Genomic DNA, 27490 nt, shown 5'->3' with positions numbered 1-27490 from the left:
ATAAACACCAGATGGTCCATCCACCAAGAACTGAAGCTTGTACAAATGGTTGACCAAGTCAGCCAAATAGTCCTGAAGGAAATTACTGTCCAACTGAACCTGTGTGAGTTGTAATGAGTGAACGAACATGGGGAATAAACCTAGTTGACCTCACTACCCATGGCCAAGAGAGGATTTATACAAGTTGCTTTCACACTGTCTTGAGGGAGACACACACATTCTCTTACTTGGGCCCCATTGAAATGCGCGGCGCTGCACTTGTACTAAGTGGAGTAGAATCAGGACAAATCTGGCATCTCAAAGCTGGGCATGCTAGAAGAACAAATATCGGCAGAAAAATGTAAAGCAGGACAATCGCTTTGTACAATTTCCATCAAGCTGGGGGGGATCAACCATGGTTCAATAGGAAAAGCAGAAGGACGTGATGGGAGGTGTACCACTGTCTTTGTTTATTAGGCTCAACCATCTTCAGCTATTTCACCAGTGAGGTTCCTCCCATCCCAAGTTTGAGAGTGTCTCACCTGCAGACTCTTCTTCCCCCCCGCCCCTTGCTTTGTGCCTTTCCAACATTCACAAGGCCCGTCAAACGGGATGAAATGCTTCCCACTCAGATGATTGGAACTCCAAGAACACGCAAGAAGCTTAACATCATTGCAGACAAAGGGAGCATAATTGAAATAGGTTGCTATCAGACGCCCTAAATCCTTTCGTCCTGCAGTGCTTAAGTGTGTACTCTCTCTGAAATGCAATACTGTTACTCAAGTAGGCAACTCCACTAATTCCCAAATCAATTAACTCTATCACCTGTTTCAAACATAAGTTCACCACTTCTTTGAGCAAATAAAAATGAGCAATTGATGCTGGCCTTTCCAGTCATGTCGGAAGAAAAGTGAATAAAATCTCATCATTTCAGATGAACAGAGAAGATTTTTCTATCCTGGTTGGGAGAGTGGAGATGATCTCAAATTTTAATGGAATACATTTCTGCTAGTCGCTGCTGAATCTTAATTTATTTTTATTTCAGGTTCCAAAGAAACATTGCTCTCGTTTACAATTTCACTCAATGAAGAAGTTATGACTATTTTGGAAGAAGTAATCATGCATTCTTTCCAGCAATGTGTGTACTACATCACAAAGGTTAGTTCAGGTTACAAATGTATTATTTGTCAATGGATAGTTGCAGTAAAACCCCATGTTATCTGGAATTCAGCAACTGGCAGCCGACAAAAGAAATTGAGGAAAATAAATATGGCACACCTCACCAATCCACACAACCTCCAATCTCAAGCAACTAGAAAATTCACTTATCTGGCACCTGTCAATTCCCATAGGTGCCCGATACCAGGGGTTTTACTGTAATTTGGCTGCAATATTGGAGCCTGTAGGTCTTGCCGCCAGACTGGAATTTGACGCACCAGGCACTTGCAGTCCATTTTGATAAATCTCACACAAACCGTATTAGGAAGTGTGACAGAGTAGGCGGATCAGTGTAATATTCATCGTGACTAACTGAGCTGCTAACGTCATGCACCATATGTTTAAACACATCAGGCATCAGTGTCAAACCTTAATTTGACACGAACAACTATAAAGCTATTACCATGAATGTAGAATGGAGCGTTTGGCAGCAGCAATAACCATGGATTAGTAAAAAGGGATTTGTTGCTAATTCATTTGAAGGATAGTTCAATGTGGAAAAGTGGTGCTATTTAGTATTTGGACATGGTATACATATTCTGCAATAGATTACCATGGTGACGACGGACAGAAGGCTCGAAAGAGATTATCCATTTCTTATTGGTCTTCCTCTGTTCATCTTGTATTTGAGGTGTAAAATTCTACATTTATGCCTTTCAGATCTATGCTTTTTGAGTACTGGAGAAACTATGTAGTTCCAGTAGTTAACATGCCCAGTGACAAGGCATACATGATTTGATAGAGTGAGATCTAAAACTCAAGTGCTTTATTCACAGGGTCAAGTCACATTCCAAGATGGTTCAGTCATAGTTTTACAGAGCTTACGTTTTACCAATGGTTATAGTGGACATTCCTTGGGTACTAATTATGCAACAGCTCAATGACATAAAACAAAAAGGTTATTGACTTGCATAGTCACGAGATAGTTAAAATATATCAGCGTGACATAGGATATTACAATGCTCCCCTGTACTACCACGCTTTGGAGTTCTGGGTTATTTTGGGATTTCCTACAATGTGTTGAAGGACTGACTAATTACTCAATTGCCAATGACCTCCTCAAAGTCCTTTGAATTGCTATGGTGTACAGGGGTAGCAACAGTCTGAATTTGCAATGCTGACATTCTACAAGTGCAGACCTGCTCATGATCTTCTGCTTTCATCTCTTATTTATCTCAGTTGCCCTTCCTGTTTTAATGTTTACCATGTGATTTGGATGTCTATCTGGAGCAACATGATTTGAATTAAACTCCAGATATGGCACACAATACTAATGCGTGGACACACTTGACAAGATGAGCTACGACCTTGGGTTATAAGATCATACCTTTAGCAGTTCAGTGGCTAAATCTGCACTATTTGTGCACTTTCTGCACAGATATCACGGACATTACAGATTATATGCTCCAGTGCAGATGATGTAATCCATAGTTACACTAATTATGGAAATATTGTATTGATCAAATTATCTGTCATTAGCTGATATCTCTCCCAATAAACAAAATCTCAATTTGCCATTCCGATACACTTTCCCCTTATCCTCTTTTACTGTTCATCGTACTTGACTACAATTACAAAATGACACCAAATCAACATTCTAAAACCTATGCGTACATCCCCCTTTAATTCTCATTTATTTTAATTTTTGGTGTAGAATACGCGGGTTAAACAAAACTGACATTTTTTTGTGTTTTATAGTTGCTTTATGCCACACTTCCTACCTTCTTGGATTGCAATCCCTTCCAGACTGAGAGGGACCAGTTCTGGATGAATTCTTCTCTTGTCCCAGAGCCGGTTCATAACATCATGCAGATATACAAGATGACACTGGACCTTCTCCACCAATATGAGATTCACCCAGAGATTGCAACACAAATGTTTGCTTACCTGTTCTTTTTCTCCAATGCCTCGCTCTTCAATCTTCTAATGGATAGGGGTAAGTTTAACAATGTGCAAGGATTCTTTTACAAGGAATTGAATGCAATTTCACAGAAAAAAGCCTTTGGAATTTTTGTTCTCCATAGTTTTTGATCATGCATATCAGCACAGACTTCTATTCCTTTGTGCCTCCAACAAATCCATAAATTTCCATCAACCGCCATTCGCCTGAATCATTCCAGGTGATAGCAAATTTCACATTCTCACAATTCTTTGAACGAAGTATATTCTAACTTCAGTGTTAAACTCAGGCTACCTGATATTGATTTTAATCGTTGCATAAGTGGCAATGTATCTATATCTACCATTATGAATACTTTTGTAATTTTAAAGAGCTCTAGCCTGTTCCGTTTTTCTTGATAGCTATGAAGCAGGATTGTTTTCGATGATCTGGACAATTTAATTTAGATGTACAGCACGGTAACAGGTCATTTTGGCTGATGAGTCTGTGCTGCCCGATTTACACCCAATTAGCCTACGCTCCCAGTATGTTTTGAACGTTGGAAGGAAACTAGAGCCCCTGGGAAAATCCCACATCGACACAGGATGAACATAGAAAGTCTTTACAGAACATTTATACATTCAACCTAGCTATGTGTGAAAGTAAAGATCCTTTTGATATGACTTGGCAGAAATTTTGACAAAAATTATAGAAGTGGATTTTCCATTGGAACCAGAACTGTATTTATTGAGGAATCTTATGGTTATTGGCACAAAACGGTCAAAATATCAAATACAGTTCATGAGGATTGCAGCCTGGAAATGTATCGCTGTTACATAGAAGTCTGAATCCTCCTCCCCCCGACTTACTACTTGCTGGAATATGCACTGCAAAGTTGTGCCCCTCTGGAAAAGTTAACTTATCTTAGAAAGAAATACGATGTTTTTCTTTGTTAAAATATGGCAACCTTATTTGAATTGTACTGGCTTAAGGATATAATTAACTTCCCTGAAAAGGTTTAAATAATATAGTTAGGTTAATAGTGTTGAATTCTGGACTAATTAATGACCCATTTTTTTAATGTTAGCAGTTGTGGGTGGGGTAAGATTTGGGCAATCATGAGACTCTGTCATTTTAAAATACTATTTATAATGTTCTATGAGTCTTGGAAAAATTAAAATAAAATATTCCCCAAAAAAGTAAAATGATGGCCAAGTAGTAGTTTAAAAATGCATGGAAGATTATGATAATTTCATGTGTGAAAAATGTCAAAATGAAAATGTGAGGGTTTTAGAATTTTTAAAAATGTACCATGTACAAACAATATAGTGAGCAGATAAGAAATGTGAAATAATTTGCAATAAATTTTCCTGAAACAGAAACAAATTGTGAACACCTCCACTAGTTTGGTTTTAACTACCGATTGCAGGTGATGAAACACCGTCTTTATCTGACATCTCAAGTTGGTCAAAAGATCAAGCCTATCAGTGGCATGACAATTTTCAGTTAATGTCTTGTTTAAATGTCCATATGAAATTGTCCATTTCACATATGTAGTTCCTCTTTCAAAATCTAAATCTACTGATCAATTCAATTTAAGAAAAGTACGAAACTAAAAGCCGACTGGTGACGCACCCTAACCTTATAATAGCTGCATCTGCTCTTTGCTGAATTACTTTAGTTCCTAGATGAAGCCATTTAACCTTCTTTAGAAGGATAAAGCAAAAGTCAAAAAACTGTAGTTCAATGGGCTATCCTTGACTGTGGATAAGAAAATAAGAAACAGGAGTAAGATTAGGCCATCTGGCCCATTGGGCTAGTTCTGCCATTCTATAAGATTGTGGCTGATCTAGCCAAGGACTCAGCTCTACTTGCCTTCCCATTACCCATAACTTTATGGATGGGTTTAAGAACTGACAGGATTGATGTAGTTAGAAGGAAAGGATCAATTTGCCAAACAGGGGTTCAGTAAAAGGCACAACTCCTCAGATAATTTTCTCAACATTATTTATTTTGTTGCAGATAATTTAGAATATATTCTTGCTTGCCTCAAACATTGATATGCATGCCTCCATTGGGGAACATTATTTATTTTGTTGCAGATAATTTAGAATATATTCTTGCTTGCCTCAAACATTGATATGCATGCCTCCGTTGGGGAACATTATTTATTTTGTTGCAGATAATTTAGAATATATTCTTGCTTGCCTCAAACATTGATATGCATGCCTCCATTGGGGAATATTGTACAATTATAAAAACCTGTAGAAGATATTTTAACACCATTTCACATAATATAAAAGACTGTACGGAAGTTTTCTTTCATTTTCCATGTCAGACTAGCAATGTTAAAGATACAATCCTAGATCTGGCACATAAAATTCTCTTCAAACATGTCTCATCTTTCAGTCAGCTAATATTTTAAAACAGATCTTAGAATTAACAGTGTGGAAAAGGTTATGGCATGATGTTAGAGGAGATCTGCATTTGGTGGTTTCTGCTATAATGTTGATACTGAGAGCAATGTGGATAAGTGTCTCATTTCACTGAACTGTCATCAATGAACCTGAAAAGTGTCATGCACACAGAATGTACATTTAAAGTGGCCAGACTCAGAGTTGATTATCTGTCTGTCTTTATTGGACAGGTTCAAGGCCACACTTTTTTCATTGGTCAAAAGGAGAGCAGTTACAAACCAGTCTCCGCCTGTTGATGGACTGGATACAAAATGTAGGAATGGGTAACATCGCAGATGAATTTTTTTTCAAATTCAACAGTGCTGTAAAACTTCTGACTGTACCAGCATCTAGTCTTATGCAGGTAATGGAACCAGTTAACAGACTTGCTCTTGTTGCCATCCACACCACATAGTAACAGGCTAGGGTGAACTTCAACAAGTTTAGCTACAATTTTTGTGGATTTCAATATTCAAGGAGCTAAACAATTAATATGAAAGCATAAGTGAAATCTGCAACCACTTCTTTAAATAGGCAATTGCTTATAGCAGGCAAGCTATATTATATCTGGCATATTCAATATTTCTATTCCCTGCATTTCTGTAGCAGAGTAAAATTTAAACATGGATAATTTGACCTCCTCATAAGTTAGGCAAGATTCATTTATTGTCATGTAAAGCACGGAACATGTAATATTACACAATTGCCTTCAAAGTGTTGCCATTAGTGTCACCCGACACCCCTTACTGTATGAGAGAAAGAGAAGCAAAAGAGAGTTCCCCCAGAGTCACTGAGTGTCCGTGGATTCACCTCCAGTGCTCCAGCAGGCTCTGCAGCCGCACAAACACCTGTTCAATCCATCAGCCACCCAAGCTCCAGATCCAAACCTCCGACACATTTAGGAAGCCTTTAGTGCCTGAGGCCTTTCAGGAGCTCCTCGCATTCAGCACCCTCTCGAATCCCAGCTCTGATGATTCCAGCCCACAGTCTGCGTGTGTCTCCTGACTGCCAAGTCGCTGCAGCCTGTGTGGGTTGCTGAGTCCCTCACTGTTCTTTAGCCATGGTCACTCTCCTGTAGAGTCATCTCCTCTACTTCTTCTCAATGAGGGATATCCCCCCCCCCCCCCACCTTCAGCTCCTGCAATCCCCTTGTTGCCACTGTGGTGTACAGGAGCTGTCTTTTTGGATTTTAGATTAAAAACACTACCGGCTCCTTACATAGGCTGTTTAACTCCTGCGTGGAGCCACTGGCATTTGGACTGGGAGGCTCAACTCTTTGGAGCAGCACTGTATTTCTGCCAGTGGCAGTTCTGCCATTACAGCAGCTTTATCACATGGTTACTGCTCAAATTTAAACGATTACACTATTAGTTATTTAGCTTGGGCTTTAGGAACATCACAAGTTGCATCGTTGTAGAAAGATGCATACAATTCCAAGTCCCTTTTGTAATAATGATAATCAGATCTTGAAAATCTAATAAGGGAGTTGGGAAGGGGAAATGAGATTTGGAGAATTTGTTTCTTGATTATCTGATAAATACGAATTCTTCCAGGTTGTGAGTAATTTTAATTAGATTTTTGAAAGTTAGAATTATTCTCCCTGAAGCAGAGAATGTCTGAAGGAGAGTTAACATGATTTCACAATTACAGCTGATAGAGATCTATTCCCATGAGAAGAATGGTCAAAGGACACAGATTTATTGACAATAGATTAAGGTGACGTGTGAGAGATTTGCTTTACTTCGCAAGTGGGTAAATCAAAATTTGAAATGATGTTGGATGTAGATTAAATTGTGGAATTAAAAAAGGGATTTGGGCAGATACCTCCAAACATTAATTTACCACTCTGTGAGGAAAGCGCAGGTTAATGATAATAGCTAAATTACTCTAGGAAGAACCAGCACTGATTTGATGTTTCCGTTGACAATTCTGTGATTCTAGGAAAGAGGTTAGCATATTCTGACATATCAGGTCTCCAATAATATCTTTAGATATCTCTGGATTCAATTTATGAAATAAAGTTAGTACACTGAGGCAGATGATAGATATAATTGCCATTAACGATACCAGTATAATATCTACAGTCTCTACATGATTATTTAATCCTTGTTTTGTTATAGAGCAGTTGGAGTTGCCTTAGGAGAGAATTCTATGCCTTAAACCCATGCCAACTCTTTCACATACTAACACACTACCAAGAAGCAGCAGGAGTGGACCCCATAGCAGCATGGCAGCCAAGATCTGAAGAGAGGGAAAATCTGTACAAAACAGGTAAGGTTTTGGAGTAGAGACCCCGGAGCTAGTAGAGAAGGATCCTTGTATGAACTATCAATATTATATGAAGCACCTTGATAGCATATTTAAAGTGGAGATCGCCTTATTAATTTCTGGTAATGATTTCTGATTATCAGATTTGCAGTATTAATTACATTTAGGAAGCCTTTAGTGCCTGAGGCCCTTCAGGAGCTCCTCGCATTCAGCACTCTTTAAAATCACCATCAGTTTTGGGCTTGTATTCTGACAAGCCCAATTTCCATTCAAATTCATCCTTCTGCAATAGATAGGTACTTCTACTCGAGCATTTTGATTCCAGAGGTGCAGGCAGCCCATTATTGTTAGTGCAATACATCAGGCTACCCATGGAGTGTATTCCAGGCTCCAAACACATGATGAATGAAACATATTTCTCTCTTACCCCCTTTAATTGCTTTGCCAAACACTTTCATTCTGTGTCACCAAATTCCTGACCCTCTGCCATTATTCATCAGCTTAGCCCAAGCTCCTTGGTCTATTTCCGAAACACAATCGGAGAAAAGTTGAAGGAAAATAGATCAAATATTCTGGAAGAAAATGTAAATGCCATTCACAAATTACCACAAGCAGAAGGAAAATATATGCTAACCTGAGCTGTAATGCCCATATCCTGACAAGCCACAAAGTAATAATATAATCAATATTCCTCTCTCCTCACTTGCGAAGAAGGCGCAAGAGTGACTGCACTTCCTGAAAAGACGGAAGAGGGCAAGGCTACTGGCCACCATCATGTTAATCTGCTATAGGAGCTCTATTGAGACCGTCCTGGTCAGCTGCATCACAGTGTGATACGTTTGCTATGGAGAAATGGATCAAAGATCAATCAACAGGACCAAGTGGCAGAGAGGATCACTGAGTCTCCCTCCCCTCAATGTTGATGTGATCTGCCAGGGTCAGTGTGTGAAGAGGGCACGCAAAATCATTGAGGACCCTTTCCACCCTTCACACAGCATCCTTCAGCTGCCCCCTTTGGGAAAAAGATACGGGAGGATCAGAGCCAGTGGCACGAGGCTGACAATCAGCTTCTTTTCACAGGCAGCGAGAACGCCGAACGAAAGGAACTGCTCACTCTCATATTTGCAAAACAATATTTATTTATTTGTATGTAGGAACACTTGTGCTGCGTATGTATTATTTGTCTGCATGTGTGTTATGTCTGGTTGTGTGTCTGTGTATTTTGCACCGAAGACAGATGAAAGCCTAAGTTAATTGTACTCTTCTTGATGCGATGAGGTTCCCATATATTTTCTTCTCCACAGAGGACATTCTGTTGAGTTTTGATAGGTATCCACCTCTAGTGCTGCCCACCAGTAATTTTAAGGTGGATCTGGATGCAGAGACTGTAGATGACAACATGTATAGACACTTGTTGTATGTACGTCATTTTCTTTGGAGCCTGCGCACCAAATTTCATTCAACTAATGGATGTGCTGTAACTAAGGAAATGCAGGTAAAAGAAATTGTATTAATCATTCTTTTAACTATCATCTACAATAGTTGTACTGCACGATGTGAACTGAAAATGTGAGACAGATCTTTTAGTTTCAGAAATCTGTGTCTATTGTTTGAGAAAGTGAATGAGGGACGAGTGTCTTAAAACTCCGACTAAAGATGCATTGGGCAGTAATCTCTGGATTACTCCTGGAGCCACATGCTTGTGATGTCAGGAATAGAGAGATAGGCCAGATAAACGTGTGGTTGAAGAGTGGGGACAAGGAATCTCTGTGAACCTTAGAACCTTATAGAAATAGGCCCCTTTGGCCCTTCTAGTCTGTGCTGAACCATTTTTCTGCCTCGTCCCACCAACCTGCACCCAGTCCATAGCCCTCCTTACCTCTCCCATCCATGTCCCTGTCTAGAATTTTCTTTAAATTGAGCCCACATCAATCCCTTCAGTTGGCAGCTCATTCCACACTCCCACCATTCTCTGTGTGAAGTAGTTCCCCCTAAACTTTTCCCCTTTCACCCAAGTATCTCACATCCTTACTGGAAAAAGCCTACCTATCTATACCCCTCATAATTTTAAATACCTCTATCAAATCTCCTTTTGTTCTACACTCCAGGAATGAAGTCCTAACAACCTGTTTCTCACTTGCTGAAGTCTGGGCAACAGCCTAGTAAATCATTTCTGCACACTTTTTATCTTATCGATATCTTTCCTGTAATTAGGTGACCAAAACTGCACACAAAACACCCAATTTGGCCTCACAAATGTCTTCTGAGAAAGTGGTGAACTGTACAGGAGGGACAGGTTATTTCTGAACTGGAGGGGGACCAATATTCTGACAGGGAGATTTGCTCATGCTTCTCAGAAAATGTTAGATTAGCAGGGGGCTGGGGATGAGGCAAATGAGAAATTGGGGCCAATACTGTACTCAAAGGGAGCAAACATACAGGACAGACTAGGTAACAGTACAGCAAAATAGGGGGAAAGACAGACCCATGGTATAAACTGCATTTATTTCAATGCAAGAGGGATGACAGGTAAGGCAGATAAACTCGGGCTGTAGATTGGCTCAGGAGACTGGGATATTAACAGAAATGTGGATGGGAGAAGGGTAAGCCTGGCAGATCATCTTTCCTGGATACATATGCTGCAGTCATAATAAAGGGACTGTAAAAGAGGAAGGATGGTTGCATGTTTGATAATGAAGGACACAACAACAGTACTTCAAAATGATATTCTTGGGAGATTGCCTAGTGAAGCTGTAGAATATGGGGAGAAAGAAATGATCACTTCGATGTGGGTGTATTATCAGCCCTGATAGTCAATTGGAATTGAAAGAGCAAATGTGTAGAGAAATTGCAGACAGCTGTAAGAAGAAAGGAGTTGTTTTACTGGGAGTCTTCAACTTCCCAAATATTAACTGGGGCACCCCAATGCAAAGGGTTTGGACAGGGTAGAATTTGTTAAGTGATTCCTCAATCAATATATTGGGGCTCTACTCGAGAGGATGCAACACTGGACCTCCTCTTAGGAAAAGAGACAGGGCAAGTGAGTACTTAGACTTGTTATGGAGAAAGATGGGTCTGGTCTGCAAGTTAAAGTCCTAAATTGGGGCAAGGCTGATTTTTGGAGCAATAATGTAGGAACTTGCATAAGTTGATTGGGAGAGGATGTTGTTTCTACGTAAGGAGATGGCTGGAAAGAGGAATGTTTTAAAAAGTGAGATAGCAAGAATTCAGGCACTGGATGTTTCTGTTGAGCAGGTCAAATATGGAAAGTTTAAGGAGCTCTGGTTGATGAGCGATGTTAAAGCTCTGGTCAGGAAAAAGGTTTACATCAGTTCTAATAAGTCTGAATCAAACAAATCCCTTAATATTAAAGTATACGTTTATCCAGTGCCTTTAAGCATATGACACAGTCCCTCAGTCTTGTTCGTATGCACCAAATCTCCAATCAGTCCCGCAGTATCCTGAAAGAAGACCTTGTCTGCAATGCTATTACACTCACTGACATATCTACAATTCCAGCTCCATCCCCAGTATTATCTTCCTTGGTTCACTTTTGGTCATCTGCCTTTGTTTCGTGTCTTCTCCCTGGACCTTGACAAGACTTTTTACACTTGGGACAACCTCCAATAGGTCTACCTCCTGACATTATCTGGAAGGCCCCATTCTCATTTCCTTTACACTTGCCTTACTACTTAGCAACAGTATTCTAAACTCATTACCAATGTAGCATCCTTGGGTTATTTTCTATATTGTTAAATAAAGCAAGTGAACCAGATGTAGTTTTTATCCAAATATCAGTAGTTGACATAACAATTTATCTGAAACCATAGGACATTATTCATAGTTATCAAATGTATACACATGCCAACTACACATCTATTATTTTCTGCGCAGTCATTCATGTGGTAAACTCTCACATAGATTTGCCTTAAACATGAATCATACACATTAAAATAAATTCAGTGCTGCTTTATGTTTTGAGCTGGAGTAATGTCATTTTAATGAGCCTGATTGACCTTTTTAATTATTGTGCCAGTTGTATTTACAATCAAAGTGAAGGGTAAAGTAAGCTAATTTAATTATCTGTAAATACATGTGACTCAATTCAGATACTGAGTAGCCTTAACACCATACCTTTTTATGAAGCAGGTTACACACAACAGGGATCATTACTTTTTGTATTCAAAGCTCACCTGTCTCTAACTAATAATCAGGACTGCTTTATTTATGAAATGAACTAAAATAACTGATGTTGCTTTTCATTCCAGTGAACCTTCAAGACTTTGTGTTGAGCTCTATTACTTCTTCCATGCTGTATTTCTTACAGACTGAATTTCCAGTTTACGACCACTGTCATGAACTCTCTTCAGGCAACCTGGATACATATCGCAGTCTCAAGATGTTTGATCAGCAATCAGGCCAAAACCACATTAATGATAATCTGGATGCAGAAAAAGATGGAACAAGATTGAGCAATTCCTGGGTCAGTGGATCATGTGGCGAGTTTAATACCTGCCACAAAGAGCACAATCTCCATCTACAGACTACCCAGGGAGGGCACAGGATACCAGGGCAAAGTATGAAGCCATTTGATCCTGCCTACTTTTTAACGACTCCAAATACAGCTTTGAACTTTGTGCAGACAAATGGAGATGGCAGACTCGCATCAAACTCCAGTCGACATGGTACATACAGAAGCAGAGCTGATGAAGGAGAAGGTAACTGTCGAGATGATCAATAAAGTTCAACACTGCACAGTGAAGAGTATAAAATGGGAAATGGACGTAGTTTAGTCAAAATTAAACAAATTCTCGTGAAAGTGCCAAAAAGTATTTTTTTTTGTTTTGGTTTATAGGCTTTCAGATAGCACACAAAAGGGATGGGAAAATATAAAGATTTTGAAATTGAATGTTTGTCATGCTATATGGAACGCGCATTGTGCGTTGAATGAGATGGGACAGACCTCGTACACCGAAGTACTCACCTAGACCTTTGAACCACATCTTCCTACCAGTGTAGAAGTCATGGAAAAAATGAGTTGAGCGGCGATGTTGTTGTACAAGAGGTGAATATAGGGGAAGTTGAGGGAATCAGATAAATATTGGCAGAGCGTAAGATCAATTTGGGAAGCGAGATGAAGAAAAAGTTTTTGAAGAGATGATTGGTGAATAAAAATGTTTGGGAGACAATCAACCTCCCCATTCCTTTCTTCCCTCCCTCCACTCTACAAGTCTTTAAGAGATGCTTGGATGGGGTCCATAACTATCAATGGTTTTGCAGTTTTGGTGGGGGGGGGAGGTGCAATTGACACTCCTTATTAAGGAGTTCCCCAATGTTCATTGGCTGCAATAATTATTCATTTACACACGGTGCTTGTTTAGTGCTTATGACCATTGACAAATTTGTTTTTGAAGTGTAGAGTTTAATAATGAACATTGTTGAATTAAACTAGAATCCTATTGGCCTAACCAGATGTATCCTCAAGATAAACCTTTAGCTTTAATTCAACATCTTCACTTTAACAATCCTTATTTCTATACAGAATCAAGTCCTTGGTTTGTGGAATAACCACTGAGCTGAGATTACTTTATTCACACAATTACCCTGTTCCCTCTGAAACATCCAGCTACCTTTACTAGTTCCTGCATGGCCACAACTCAGATTTCAGACTTGGAAATTAAACCCCATGGTTTAATTGGTTGAGAGAGTTAGCATTCGGAATAATATGCTATCTCTAGAATCAAATGCAAACTATCACCCACTAGATATACGTAAAAATGGCTTGCATTTATTTGCAACAGGTGAAAGCTTGCCTTTATTTTTGGCAGGAAGAGAATCTGCAACATCTTCCAGCCTGAGCTCCGGCGATGAGGATCCACAGTGGGTGTTTGTTGTGGAGCTGGGACGGGGTCCTGTTGGTTTAGGAATGGGACTGATCGATGGACTGGTGAGTTAGTTGAAATACATGTTGCCAGTAATTTTATCATTGTGTTTATAGTAATCAGCTGTAGCTCAGCTAATAGCAATCTCATTGTGGAATCTGAGAATTGCAAGTTTAAGTTACACTCCAGAAGCCTGAACGCACAAGTGCAGTCCTGGGGTTGTGGTGCAGACATGAAGTAAAGCCCATTTGTTGTTTCAGATGGATTTAAAAGATCCCTTTGAGCTCGCAGCATATAAATTGGTTGCTACCAATTTTATTATCCATTTCCAGGTTCCAACATTACTCCAGTGACCACATGTAAAAAGAGAATGCTTTGGATGTCATGAATGACGTATGAAAACCCACCATGAAACAGAAAATGCTGGAAATACTCAGCGGGTCAGGCAGCATCAGTGGAGAGAAAAGTTACAAGTTTTAAGTCAGTGGGGTGGTTTACATAAATGGTCCACATCAATGCATGTCTCTTACATTCACAATTACTCAATACACAGTAGTTCAATTTTATTGAATTGACATATTTCCATAATAATTAATTTTACTTACTAGATTATAAAACCACATTTAAAAAATCCAGATTAATCTACCAAGTAACATTAGCAGTTATGATTCTTGTATCACGTCTGACCTAGAGCAGATGTGTTAGCAAATACTTAAATTTACAAACCTCTGTGATTGTGTAATGAATGATTGTGTGCATTTTAAACTTATCCATTTGCAGCACACATCCTTAAAATCCCCAGGAATTTATATCAGAACCCTTCTGCCTGACAGTCCAGCAGCCTCTGATGGGAGACTGGGGATCGGGGACAGAATTCTAGCAGTAAATGGAACCAGCCTAATCGGAGCAGATTATGACAGGTAATCATTAGACATTAATCTATTTCTGTGGTCAAATATAAAACAATTCTAAATTTAGTCATACAGCACGTTAACAGGCCCTTCTGGCCCGTGCCACCCAACTGACCCTCAACCCCTGTACGTTTTGAAGGGTGGGAGGAAACGAGAGCACCTGGAGGAAGCCCACACAGAGGAAACAAAAACTCCTTACGGACAGTGCCAGATTCAAACCCAGGTCCCTGGCGCTGTAATAGCGGCGCCCTTCTTTCCTTTCAACCTTTCTCAGTAATATCCAAATTTACCGCAGGATCAGTTAAGTTTTAAGTACAGTTTAGAACCTATGAACACAGAGTTGTCTAGACACAAGTCCAGGAATTCCTGATTTTTGGGGAGCTAATTTCTTCCTTTTGATTCCAGTGCAGTTAACCTGATCCGCTCGGCTGGTGAAAGACCACGATTTCTTGTTGCCAAGTCAGATTTCCTCATTGCTGAAAAGATCAGAGCATAATCCTGTTATGCACATTGCTTCTCCACATCGGTAATGCCATCTGCATATTTGATGCTCTCATTTTGTTTTTAAATTTGATTTAAACTGAATGATTTATTGAATTTAAACTTAGATTCCCAGTTTTTGTCTGAGAAGAGAAAAAGGGAGAGAGATTTAAACTGAGAAACAAAGTAAACATGAACTGTCGCAAAATAGTTTTACCCCCTTAAAACCTGCACAAGTACAAGCTTGACTCAGGGCGTCTACACTCATTTGAATGTTATTATTGCAAATCCTAACAGGAGCCTGGCATGGTCAGATAAGATCTTTGATTCATTGTACAAGAGTATTTTGAAGAAGGGTGGGAGGAAAATGACAGGGAAGAAGGGGAGGGAGAGAATGATGAGGAATTGCATAATTACTTTGAGAGGGGCCTTAGGCAATCCAAGTTGGGTGACTTTCTTCATCTTATGGTGGATATAAATTTCATAGGGCACTAATCATAACACAGCAGTCATCAAAATAACAATGGGTCTAGTGGTTTCCAAGCTTCCTCCCACTCTCACATTCCACCCTAAGCCATAAGTGCTCCGTGATTAGTAAGGGATTACTTAAGGTGGTGAAAGGTTGAAAACCACTGCCCTAGACCCAATTGTTACTGAAATATTTTACTTGAGAAAAAGAATTGGTCCATTTTCTTTAGAGTTTTCAAACTTTTTCCCCCCACTCATATACCACCTTAAGCAATCCCTTACTAATCACAACACTTATGATATAGGGGTTGCTTAACGTGGAATGTCAGTTTAGGCAGACAGTTTGAAAAAGTTGATTCTTCAGAGTTCTGAAAAGAGCCAACAAAGCTGCTGTGTTTTTAGTGGTCGTCTTCTCTGGGTTTCAATCATTTGTACTTTGAAACTATTCTTGCTGATGTTGTGGTGATCTAGGGATTGAACATTTTTATTAACAAATTTCATATATGCACAGGGAGTATGCCAAGTGGCCAGAGGCCATACAGACGGCTGTTAAACTTAAAACTTTGTGGTGAATTCTTGAATTTTCAGCTACTCAAGAAGCAGAGAACTTATTTAAGACGATTTTTGGAACACTTATTAAGGCGTCATTTTTAAAAATGCAGTTTCCTTCTAATTTCTCTGAACAAAATTAAACTTTTTTAAAAAATAAGCCATAAGTGTTATATGCACAAATTTTATAAGATGCAATTGAGATCTAAATGTCAAAATAGCAAAGGGGGGCATTAGTGTTCACGTGAATGTAATTTTAAAAATCTAATTAAATAAGAAAGTCTGCCTACGCTGTGATCGTAGTTTAATACACAAACAACACTGGAGAAACTCAGCAGGTCTCTCAACGCCCATCGGAAGCAGATGTATAACCAACATTTCAGGCCTGAGCCCTTCATCAAGGACCCCATCTATCACCTCAGCTTCTTTACCCCCCCCCCCATATCCACTTATGACTTGTTGGCCTGTGTATCTCTCCTCCCCCCCACCCACCTTTTTGCCCATTCCTTGAGGAAGGAAGGGCTCAGGCCCAAAACGCTGGTTATATATCTTTGCTTCGTATGGACCTGCTGAGCTTCTCCAGTACTGTTTGTACATCTAGGATTAGTTTTAACTATAAATGTAATTTAATCTCACCCGAATTACACATCCAAAAACAACATGTTCTAATTTCAGTAATTCTGTGTGGATAATCAGGTGCCATAAGTTCAAAATGATACTATTTAGAGTTTTGACACAATTACATTCCAACTCTGGAAGACTGGCAGATTAATTTTCTAATTTAAAACTCCCAATAAATTAACAGAAGCCTGGAGCCTGGATACCAGACTTAATTGGTAGTGATCAAAACATTTATGCCATACCATTTAGATTTTTGGAAATTAATACTTCTTTCAGTATTATGACATCAATTTTATCTCCATTATATAAGTTAATATGTGCTGTTCAATTAACATTTTATAATGTATTGGAATGTTTAAAATATTTCAAATGTGTACTCAAATAGTGTAAGCTATAAAGTATTTCTGAAATATTCTTTGCAAAATAAAAATTAGTTTTCATTGGATTAATCAGCTTTTTTCCTTTGTAAATATTATTTTTTATATTTTTAAGACACTGTGTGAATTCAAGTACTTTTCCATAGTGCATATCATGTACAGGAGTGGAAAGGGTCAGAGGACTCACCGTCAAGCCCTTAATGGCATATTTAACCAGGATCTGGGAGGGCTTGGTCTCATTTCCTGTGAAGAGTTACAAATCAGAAGTCAATATCCCTGCACTCGATAACAGAACAGGCTTTGTTAGCAATGGGATGATCTGTTTTTCCTTTTGAGATACCCATTGAAACACACAGCTGAGGTTACCAAGAAAGACTGCATTTACAACCCAATGAGGCCCCACTTGGAGTATGGGGTATAGTTTGGAGCTCCTTATTTAAGTAAGGCAATGGAAAAGGTTCATAGAAGATTTACAAGAATGATTCCTGGAATGAAGCGATAAGCATACGAAGAACGTTTAACGGCTCTTGGACTGTACTTGGAGTTCAGAAGAATGAGGGGGGGACCTCATTGAAGCATTTTGAATGTTGAAAGGCCAGGACAGAGTAGATGTGGCAACACTGTGAAGTCGAGGACAAGAGGGCTCAACTTCAGGATTGAAGGGTTCCCATTTAAAAAAACAGAGATGCAGAGGCCAGTCATTGGGTGCATTTAAGGCAGCGATTGATAGCTATCCAAATATTCAGGGTATCAAAGGATATGGGGAGTTGGGCTGAGTAGGAGTGATGGAATGGTGGAGTGGACACAACAAGATTTCCATTTCAGGATTGAGTTTGGGGCAGGAGAAGTACTGATTGGAAAAACAAAAAGAATCCTTGTTGAAATTTCCAACTCAAATTTTGAAACCCCATAAAACTACCCCGCTTTACGAATACTCAAATTATGAAAATTCGCTTTTACTAAGAAAGCCGTTTTTGCTTTCATGAAAATAGCCTCTAATAGTGAATGGGTCTTCACTTTAGGCCATTTCAACTTCTGAAAGGTTTCGTAGGAATGCTCTAGTTTTTGTAGAGTGGGGAGAAGAGACTGTAAAATGACAGCCATTTCAAACAACAAACTGTAATTAAGCAGTTAAATACAGTTCCCAGAAAGTAAAAAAAAAGATATGAACGTACTTGCATCATGGCCACTGGAATTTTTGACTCCAATTTTGTGGATCGACCCAAATTATGCCCTTCACAGGCACTTTATGTTCAGCCTCTGAATTGAGAAGTGATCTCATTTGAGGATTAGTCAAACCCTGCAATGATAAATTCATCTTGGGAGAAAGGAATAAAGTACAAATTAACAATGTCACCTTACCAAAAAATTAACTGTCAAAACATCTTGCCTTACTATCGATGATGTGCACTTACAGAACCAACAAATACTTACTTGTAGCAAAGAGAAAAGAACCATTTTGGAGCAAATTATTTCATTAGGTCATCAAGAATATTAAAGTGTTCACTAACACAAACTCGAGGGATAGGATGATGAGCATTTTATGTTCTTTTATTTAATAAAATAAATCCTAGTAGTTCACTTGAAAACATAGATTAAATGTGGATGAACTAAACATATATTTGTAATCTGTGCCTTTTAAATGCAGAACATCCAATTACTTGACACAAAAAATAAATTCTGAACTGGACCAAACCAAAGGTTAAACACTCAACTCAAGAGGCTTCCTGAAGAACTTAAGACCATTTGAAACGTGAACTCAAACAAGTCCAAAGATCCTACACAGGGAATCCAGGGGCTGGCTCTCTCTGCAGCACCTTGCTGATAATCCTCATGGTGAGAGGGAGTGAAGCATTTGTATCTTTGTACCACCTTGGGCCGGCAATGTCCGTAGAGGGTCCTAGTATGAACTGAGCTACACTTGGAGCTTTCAGCAGATTGTTCAGCTCGTTGGCACGGGCCAGGATTTCCTCAATATCCTCGTCACTGTACAAGGAGGAAATCAAAGCACTCCGAACAAATGGCCTCATCTTGGATAGTAACAGAGAGACCCTGAGCAGAAAATGAATGTTGGTTAGTTTTATGTCTCAGCAGGTCTAGTTATTTACTGACAAAATCAAAGACTTAATCACAGAGCAATCAGAACTTTTAAGTAAATTAGGGAATCCAACCTTCCTTCATGAAGTTATTTTCCTTGATTCATTTTGGTTACACCAAGTTGAGGAGGGGAATAATTAATTAAAATGAGAACTTTATATGCAGCGGTTAGGCTAATTACTAGAGACATTACTGTGCAGAAACACTGGGTTAATATGATTCATTCACAATATTCAAAAGGGATGAAATATATATTTATAAATCTAAAATGGTTTATAGATTTCACATAGGATGTAACTGTGAAGTCTGAAATTAGGGGGTGGGACTGACACCGCAGGAGGTTGAAGTTCTACTAGCAACTCAGAGTTACAAATGGCTAGTAATTTTTTGAAATCATTTCAGTATTGTTCTCGACAGAATGGAGAATAGGCAAGAAAATACTTTTTACATTGTTATAATCTCTGAGAATAGGTGATAGATGAACTGCACTGGTGACCTGCTGATGAAGGAATCAGAATATGAATGCCTCACTGCAGAGAATGTGGAGCAGGTTAGGTAGGCCATGTTAATAGACTGAATTGGCCAGAACTGACACAGAGAAAACCTGAATTCATAGTTTGGAATGGAAAATGTTTCTCAAGCTCCCATTGGGCAGAGTGAGATGGATAATTAAAGTGACAGGCCACTGGAAGCTGTACAAGATATTGGTGAGGTCAAATTTGGAGCATTGTGTTTTCTAGCTTGGTCACCTACCCACGGGAAAGGTATCAAGATTTAAAGAGTGCAGAAAAAAAATTACAAGGATGCTGTCAGGACTTGAAGAGTTAAGTGAAAGGAAAAGGTTGAACAGGAGTGTCAGAGAATGAGGGGAGATTTAATAGAGATGTACAAAATTATATTGTGTACATGCAAAGAGTCTTTTCCACTGAAATTGGGTGAGACAAGTAAAAGACAAACATAGGTGTAACATCACTCAGAGGGCGGAAAACTGCTGCATACAGGTTTGATTTCAATGTTTAAGATTGGATAGGTGGATGGGAAGAGTAGGAGGGCTATGGTTCAGCAAAGACTAGATGGGCCAAAGGGTAGTGTGCACCAAAATCTTATGTTGTGCAATTTTTGTTTTTTTCTCCCTGTGACCGATACGAGGGCGCAGTGAATGCTTGTGCAAATGTTAACACAAGAAAGGTTCCCCAAACTTTGCAAGTCACAATACTCTTCGTTTTGAAGTACAAATGATCAAAGTTTGAAATCAGCTTGGATTTAATTTTTTTTCTTACATGGATAATTATTAATTATTACATTATTTCAGGTAACTAACTTTTTGTGTACACATGAATTTCCTTTGCACGCGGGTTGCAAAACATGTGCGCACACACATAGGCACAGCTTAGAGGGAGAAGGGCCTGATGCTGTGCTCTGCAAACTGAATGGAAGTGTTCTGCAAATGTGTGCCACCTAATCTGGTTTCTCCCATGCAGAGGTGAGCACTGGGTTTATAGGAGTGCAAGTAAACTGCTGCATGTAGCAAGGCTTGTTTGGATCCCATAGTTTAAAGTTTAGAATTTAATGAGAAAAAGCCTTAGGAAGGAGCATGGTTGGTGGAGATGGAAGTGAAGGTCTCATCAGAAGACTGAAAGGCGAGGGGAAGATGTGTCATGTTAAGCTGTTGCAGCCTTTTAGGCTTGTTAAGAAAATGAATATTTTTAGCCAACTTTTTTTCCCCCGTGTGCCAAAATAGAGTGCTTTCTACTGTGGGTTATCCTATAATATTGACTCTGTTTTTCTCTCATCACCAGTGAGGTCTACGTGACTTAGCTCTGCATTTCATAGTTTTTACATTCTTTGTTTTCATCCCCCCCTCTATCTTCCCTCATTATCAGCCACATTACTTCAAAAGCTCATTCCCTCTCTTACTATTTCATACTCATCCCTCCCCCAGCCTCTTTGCAACTTAAAACAAATCAGTTTCCTCTCTCTCTCCTAGTCTGATGCAGGATCTTCAGCTCAGGTGCTACGGAATGCTCCTACTTTTACCTCAAACTTCCAACCCTTGCAATTGTTTGACTTTCAAAGGCTGAATGAAATATAGATTGGGAAATTAATAAATAATTTCCATCTCCTCAATTTTTTCCCCCTTTTTTTGCCGAATCTCTTGAAAAGGATTTAGTGCTTAATTACCCTTGGGAAGGTGCTGCCAAGCCATCCTCCTGAATGGCTGGAGGCTTCCTGTGGCGCACTCCCACAATGCAATGCAACAGGATAAAGGGTCCCAGGATTCGGATTCCAGCCACAGTGAAACATATTCACCCGGGACCGTGTACGATTCAGAGGGAAACTCGTAGGTGCAGGACCTTCCATTTCTACATTAAAATCTGTCAATTTTTCCCCAATTTTGCCTGCTTCGTGTCTTGGGTTACAAAGGCCCCGCCCCTCACACTCAGCATCTTAGCCAAAATCATACAACAAATATTTATTCTATTGTGCCTACACTATTTTTTAACCTCAAAAGCACTCTAATTTTATCCCATTCCTCTACTTATTTACCCATAACCTGACATCCTTCAAGATATTATTCAGATCCAGTTTTGAAAATTACAACTTTAACAAACACTTACAAGCAACACATTCCAAATCACAACAGGCTGCATTTAAATCTCACCTCCTGTTCTGTCCCTTTTTTGAAAAAAAAATCTTTGTGCCCACTAGTTACCAGAGAAAATACAGGTGCACGATCCTTTAACCGGACATCTAAAATCTGGAAAGCACCCAAATCCGGCAAGTGGGGAGAGAGATAGCAGCGCGAGTCGGGTAGGTAGGGGGGGGGGGGGGGGGGGGCGGGAGACTGGCAGCGTGACTGGAAGGGGATGAGGCTGGATACGGCAGCACAATTCAGGTGGCCTTAAATCTGGCTTTCCGAAATCCGGAAAAATTCAGAACACACTGTCCCCCAAGGGATCTGGATAAAAGATTATGTACCTGTACTTTCTTCACAGTTTAAAACCATTAAGTGCTGATGAATTAATTCTAAGTTGTTGAATAACTCCCACCACATCATCCTTTCTGCTCCATCAACAAACTAGGTGCAGTACCTTGGTATCAGGTCTTGGCTCCGAGATGCTAATTTTGCCAGTGCTGTCATGAGAACAGTGATGACTCGTGGCGAGTACTTGAAGACACTGGCAGAGGTTCGCAATTGTATGATCTCAAAGAGCAAAGCTTCAAGGGTTTCGTAGGACTTGGTGATGTGTTCAACTGTGCATCGTTTGTCGCAAGACAAAGACAGATACTCTCCTATTGCCCAAACCTGCAAGTGGAAAAGCATGCTGAGTTAATTCAATTGGCAGCAAAGCTGCAGTCACTAACCTGAACCTTTGGCTCTCTTTCTCCCTCTACAGACATTGCTGGCCTGCTCTGCATTTCCATTAATTTTACATTAACCTATAGTAACTATACTGACTGGAAATCTCCCTGAAATATCTTTTTATTAATTCCCTCCATATTTTAAAACAGCTGCCTATCCATCACTTCAGAGTCAGTTTAGTTATCAGGAAACTTCGTGCATCCAGACCAGAGAGATTTGTGCACGAACCACTATAGAGTCTCAATGTCGTGGTCATTTCCCAACATTTAATGTCTATGAATAACTTTTCAAGTTATATTTAGATCAGATAAAGGCAATAAAAGAGTACACTTATAAATAATGAAAAAGCTCTACCAGTGTCTGGAAATACAGTTGCTTGTAATAACAGCTCAGTCAGTGTCCGTGTGGCCCAACCTACTGAACCCTTCCAATGTTGTCAGTTCTTACTTTGGACCTCTAGTATTCACTGTATTTTGTGATGTGATTTCCATAACATTCCCACCTCAAAGGGAGACAGATGAGAGCACAAATCACATACAAGAGATTCACGTTTAAAAATCTACATTGACATTCTAATGAGGTACTGAGGGAATACAGGTAGTCCCTGACTTACAACCTATGCAACTTACGACCATCTATTGATATGACCGAAAAAAAAATACAGAACTGTATAAATTTTAAAAAAGTATATGTAAATATAAAAATTACACTTTTGGGGTGAAAGTAGGGACCTAACTATGGAAAACAGCACCTATGGCAAAGGTGGCCACTCTCCTGTGAGAGCTGGCCTTGCTGGCCGCCACGTTGTATTTGACGAACGATAAAAGTGGATTCAGTGAATTTTCGACTTAACGTCCATTTTGTGGTATGACCAGTCGGTCAGAATAGAACTCGGTCGTAATTCGGGGCCTACCTGTATAACAATGACCGAGCTGCCATCTTTTGGGTAAGATGCCAAACTGAAGCCCAATATCTTCTCCAGTGTGGTGTTTAAAGGGCCATTTATGTAACATCGGGAGAGGTCAGGGCCATTATCACAGTTTTAGTGTTTGTGTGACTTTGTGCATTAAAGTAGCTATTTTAAATATTATAATGCGAGCACTTCAAAAGATTTATTGTGAGGTAAAATACTTTGAGAGATTGTTAACACCACTACATAAATTCGAGTCCTTCCTTTTCTTCCATTTTTTTTTTCCAACTCCATTATACCTGACCATATTTTGACAAAGATAGTAACACTGGACTGGGATAATCAAATTATAACGTGAAACAAAAAACTAATTGGAAAATAGCATCACAATATCCCTGTTTATTCCTTCCTTGTAGTCAGTGTGAACATCTCTGTAAATACTTGGTCAGCAATCAAGACTGGGAACCACAGTAAATATTCTGCTCAACCATCCAGAGATAAGATGTGCAGCATCTGCATTAAGATCATCCAACTCCTAGTTTGTAAAATGCAGCTGTGGACTAGTGGAATATGTTGAGCTATCCGGAGGGTTGTAGCCCATGGAAATCATAGGCATTGTACATCTAACTTACTTCAATTTTACTTGAGGACCAGTTCTGGTCAGCACTTTCATTAATGAATTTGCCCTCTGTAATTCCTTACCACATGAATGAAGAAGTTCTCTTTATTTGTAATATTGCAGATTGTTCCACAAAATTCCAAGAGCTCTTTGGATTGTTCTACAATGAGAGCTGGGTACAATTTACATAACACTATCAGCTGCGAACTGAAAACCCTGAGAAAGACAAAAATAAACAATATGCAAGTTATACCTCTACAGGTAGTTATTAATTACAATGCCATGAAACTTCACATTTTTAAAATTTAGACAGACAGGCCCTTTCAGCCCACAAGCCAGTGCCGCCCAATTGTACCCAAATGACCTACACCCCTGATTCATTTTGAACGGTGAGAAGAAACCGGAGACCCCAGGGAAACGTCAGGCAGACACAGGGAGAACGTTTGAACTCTGGTCCCGATCGCTGGCACTGTAACAGCGTTGGCTAACTACTGCATTAACCACGCTGCATAATCTAGACCCACATTAAAAAAGTATTTTTCCCCCAAAATTCTTAGACACATGTTTACTGCACAATATTTAATGCAGGTCATTTGTCAATCCAAATTCATTACATCTGTTCATGAATTAGTCACTCAGAATCATAAGGTTACGCAGCAGGGATACAAGCCATTCATTCCATGAGTTCCTGTCCATTCACACTAATCACGCTTTCATTCTCCCATCAACTTCCTCCAGATTCTACCCCTCACCTACACAGCAGGGGAAACGTCCTTTACCCAATTAACCAACCAACATGCATGTCTTTGGGATGTGGGAGGATATCTTAGCAGCCAGAGGAAACCCACTTGGTCATAAGCAATATGTGTTGGACAAGGTCAGGATGGAACCGGGTCGGTGGACCCATGCCATCCTAACTAATTCACTTCATCTTTAAAGGACTCAAAAAGTTGGTAATGTGTGAACTTCCCTGTTGAAATCCATGCTGTTTATTCCAGTTTCTATATTTCTTTTATTCTTCATTTAATGATCAGAATTTACTGTCATAAACAAGACTTGAAATTCAGTTACTTTCAGGTTTAAATCTCTTCAAACTGCTTTTGATGCTACTGTCCAGTGACCTGCTTGAGTGCTAGGGGAATTGCAGTTCCAAACTACTGTGGCAAATTGCATTTATATTATTAAATAAATGTTAAATTAAAAAGAAAGATTCAGAAGTGATAACTATGAGACTATTTGACCATCATAAAACTGGCCCCTTTGGTGGAAGTCCCACTCTCCCCTTAACTCTACAAGCCTGTTACATTACGAACCAAGGTGCAGGTCAGGAGTGTGAACATTTGCCTCTGCATGAATGAGTGCAGTCAAGATTCTGATCACTACCCAGGACTATGCAGTTTGCTTGACTGGCATCTTATTCACTATACCTCTTTTACACCTTAGTACATCATCTCCAAGATCTGCTAGAGCAAGTTACCAAGGATCTTACAGTAATAAAAGCAGCAGGTGTATCCTAACTCTGAAATACACTGCTGTTGATAGATTCAAATCCTGGAACTCACTACCTAAAAGGAACATGAAAGAGCCTTCAGCTCACAGATTCAAAATGGACTAAAAAGCAGCTCATTACCCTCTGGAATTGGCAATAAAAATGGCCTTGCCAGCAATGCTCTCACACTGTACAAATACCTATAAAACAAATGTCAGACAGAATTAATGAATCCAATAAATTTTCTATTCTGGTTGAAGGCCCTTCATCAGAATTTCAATCTGAAATATTGACTATTTCTTTTCACCAGACCCATTTTTTCCTCAGATATTCACAAGATCACCAAAAAATACAATAAAAGCAGAGGTAGGTAGATCTTAAATTTTAAATTCATGTCTATAGCATTGAAACAGGCCAATTCGGCCCTACAAGTCTGTGCCACCCAATTGACACCCTATTAACCTACATGCCTGGTACATTTTGAAGGGTGGGAGGAAACTGGAGCCCCCCAGCGATAGCCCACGCAGGTACAGGGAGAACGTACGAACTGCTTACAAAAAGAGCGGGATTCGAACTCCCCCAGTCCGGTCTTGATCGCTGGCACTGTAAAGGCTTTGTGCTAACTACTACGCCAGTTTTGATAGCAATTTAAAAAAAAACTTGGTCAGTATCTGCTTTTTTTTTAAACCGAAATCAAGCACTTTGTTCCAACCAACAGACAGGCCTGTGTCAAACTACGATTATTCTCACCGTAGAACTTCTGCCTTGAAATCGGGGATGTCATACAGAAGACCACTCCTCTCCAGGATGACTAGAACCAGTTGGTTAATTAGTGGCCCATCTGCAAACTGAAATCAACAAAATGGGGGGGGGGGGGAGAAGAGAAACCCAAAAAAGCCTGTGACTCAAATTTATCAATCAGAAAACAAAATATATGGATGAACCATTGATGACTAAAACTTTGACTCTAGAATAGAAATTATCTTATATGCCCAGGACACAAAATCACATTAACAAATTAATGGCTCTTGACATCCTGAGTCAAAATCAGTGATATTACCAAATAGATATTGTGTTCAACCAAGTTTATTTCACGTGAGACCAAAACTTCTACTGCACTCCTCAACATTTGTCAATTAAGTTGCTTGAAATAAGGATCTTTCTTTCCAATTGACAAAAGCACTCCAGCAGGGAGACACAAGAAACAGCAAATGTTCGAATCGGGAGCAAAAAAATGAACTGTTGAAAGAACAGTGAGCCAGGCGACGTGTGTGGAGGTGGTCGACATTTCAGGTCAGGCCCTTGCAATGAGAATTGAAAGAGCCAGTGTAAAGAGATGAGGGGGAGGAACTCAGCTGAGGAAGGGTTGATGGGCAGATGGGGAAAGAAAGAGGGGAGATGGCGACAGAAGCTGTGAGATAATGTGGAGACAACAAAAAAGATGCAGATGATGGAGTCTGATTAGGTGATAATTCAAACCAAATACGGGAGGAATGGTGGGCAGATGGAAGGAGTTGGGGATTGGGGATATGGGATGCAATGGGTTTGACTGTGTGGCAGATGGAGCCAGGTGGTGGAGGGGAAAGAAACTGGGTAACAGGAGGCTGGGGGTAGTGCAAGCAATTTGGAAAGAAGTGCATGTGTAAGAAGATCTGGGTGGATCAGAAGGAGAAAGAAAGAAACAGGGGGTGCAGGTTTCTTGAAATTGGCAAATTTATGAATTTAATTGGGAGGTTTGTGAAAAATAAAAGGGTTCACACAAGTTAATTCAATTCTTCAGTATAAAACAATTAGGAAAGTACAGTAAACCCCAAGTATCTGGCACTTATAAGGATTGGCAGATGTCGGATAAATGATCTTGCCGGTTGCTTGAGATGGCGTGTTGCGTGATTGGTGAACTAGTGAGCACCAATTTTAAACTTT

At 39.6% G+C, this 27490-nt stretch overlaps 2 protein-coding genes across 8 annotated transcripts in view; one reads left to right on the top strand and one right to left on the bottom strand.

The window, feature by feature from the left end:
• Nucleotides 1-17156, top strand: part of radil (Ras association and DIL domains) — a 54622-nt gene extending 37466 nt beyond the window's left edge. Inside the window, exons 7-15 of the mRNA XM_069904736.1 lie at nucleotides 1025-1137; nucleotides 2896-3133; nucleotides 5724-5896; nucleotides 7653-7803; nucleotides 9105-9295; nucleotides 12128-12518; nucleotides 13629-13747; nucleotides 14463-14602; nucleotides 14999-17156. Coding sequence (XP_069760837.1) covers nucleotides 1025-1137; nucleotides 2896-3133; nucleotides 5724-5896; nucleotides 7653-7803; nucleotides 9105-9295; nucleotides 12128-12518; nucleotides 13629-13747; nucleotides 14463-14602; nucleotides 14999-15089 — 1607 coding nt within the window. The 3' untranslated portion in view covers nucleotides 15090-17156. The remainder of the gene's footprint in view (nucleotides 1-1024; nucleotides 1138-2895; nucleotides 3134-5723; nucleotides 5897-7652; nucleotides 7804-9104; nucleotides 9296-12127; nucleotides 12519-13628; nucleotides 13748-14462; nucleotides 14603-14998) is intronic.
• Nucleotides 13978-27490, bottom strand: part of ap5z1 (adaptor related protein complex 5 subunit zeta 1) — a 48124-nt gene continuing 34611 nt past the window's right edge. Inside the window, exons 14-20 of one of the 7 annotated variants that reach the window (XR_011346999.1) lie at nucleotides 26318-26415; nucleotides 24162-24294; nucleotides 22278-22492; nucleotides 18804-19140; nucleotides 18264-18406; nucleotides 17276-17331; nucleotides 13978-15216 (exon numbers count right to left, since the gene is read on the bottom strand). Coding sequence is in view for 1 of the 7 variants with exons in the window: in XM_069904737.1 (XP_069760838.1) it covers nucleotides 18867-19140; nucleotides 22278-22492; nucleotides 24162-24294; nucleotides 26318-26415 (720 nt within the window). In the remaining 6 variants the exon portion in view is untranslated. Of the gene's footprint in view, nucleotides 15217-17275; nucleotides 17332-18263; nucleotides 18407-18623; nucleotides 19141-22277; nucleotides 22493-22903; nucleotides 23052-24161; nucleotides 24295-26317; nucleotides 26416-27490 lie in introns of those variants that run through there. The other 6 variants (XR_011346998.1, XR_011347000.1, XR_011347002.1 and 3 more) reach the window with 6 other exon arrangements.

Source organism: Narcine bancroftii, chromosome 12 (assembly GCF_036971445.1).
Source record: "Narcine bancroftii isolate sNarBan1 chromosome 12, sNarBan1.hap1, whole genome shotgun sequence".
NCBI classification, from domain to species: Eukaryota; Metazoa; Chordata; class Chondrichthyes; order Torpediniformes; family Narcinidae; genus Narcine; species Narcine bancroftii.
Note: the sequence above shows the minus strand (reverse complement) of the source record. Positions and strands in the feature narration are given on the sequence as shown.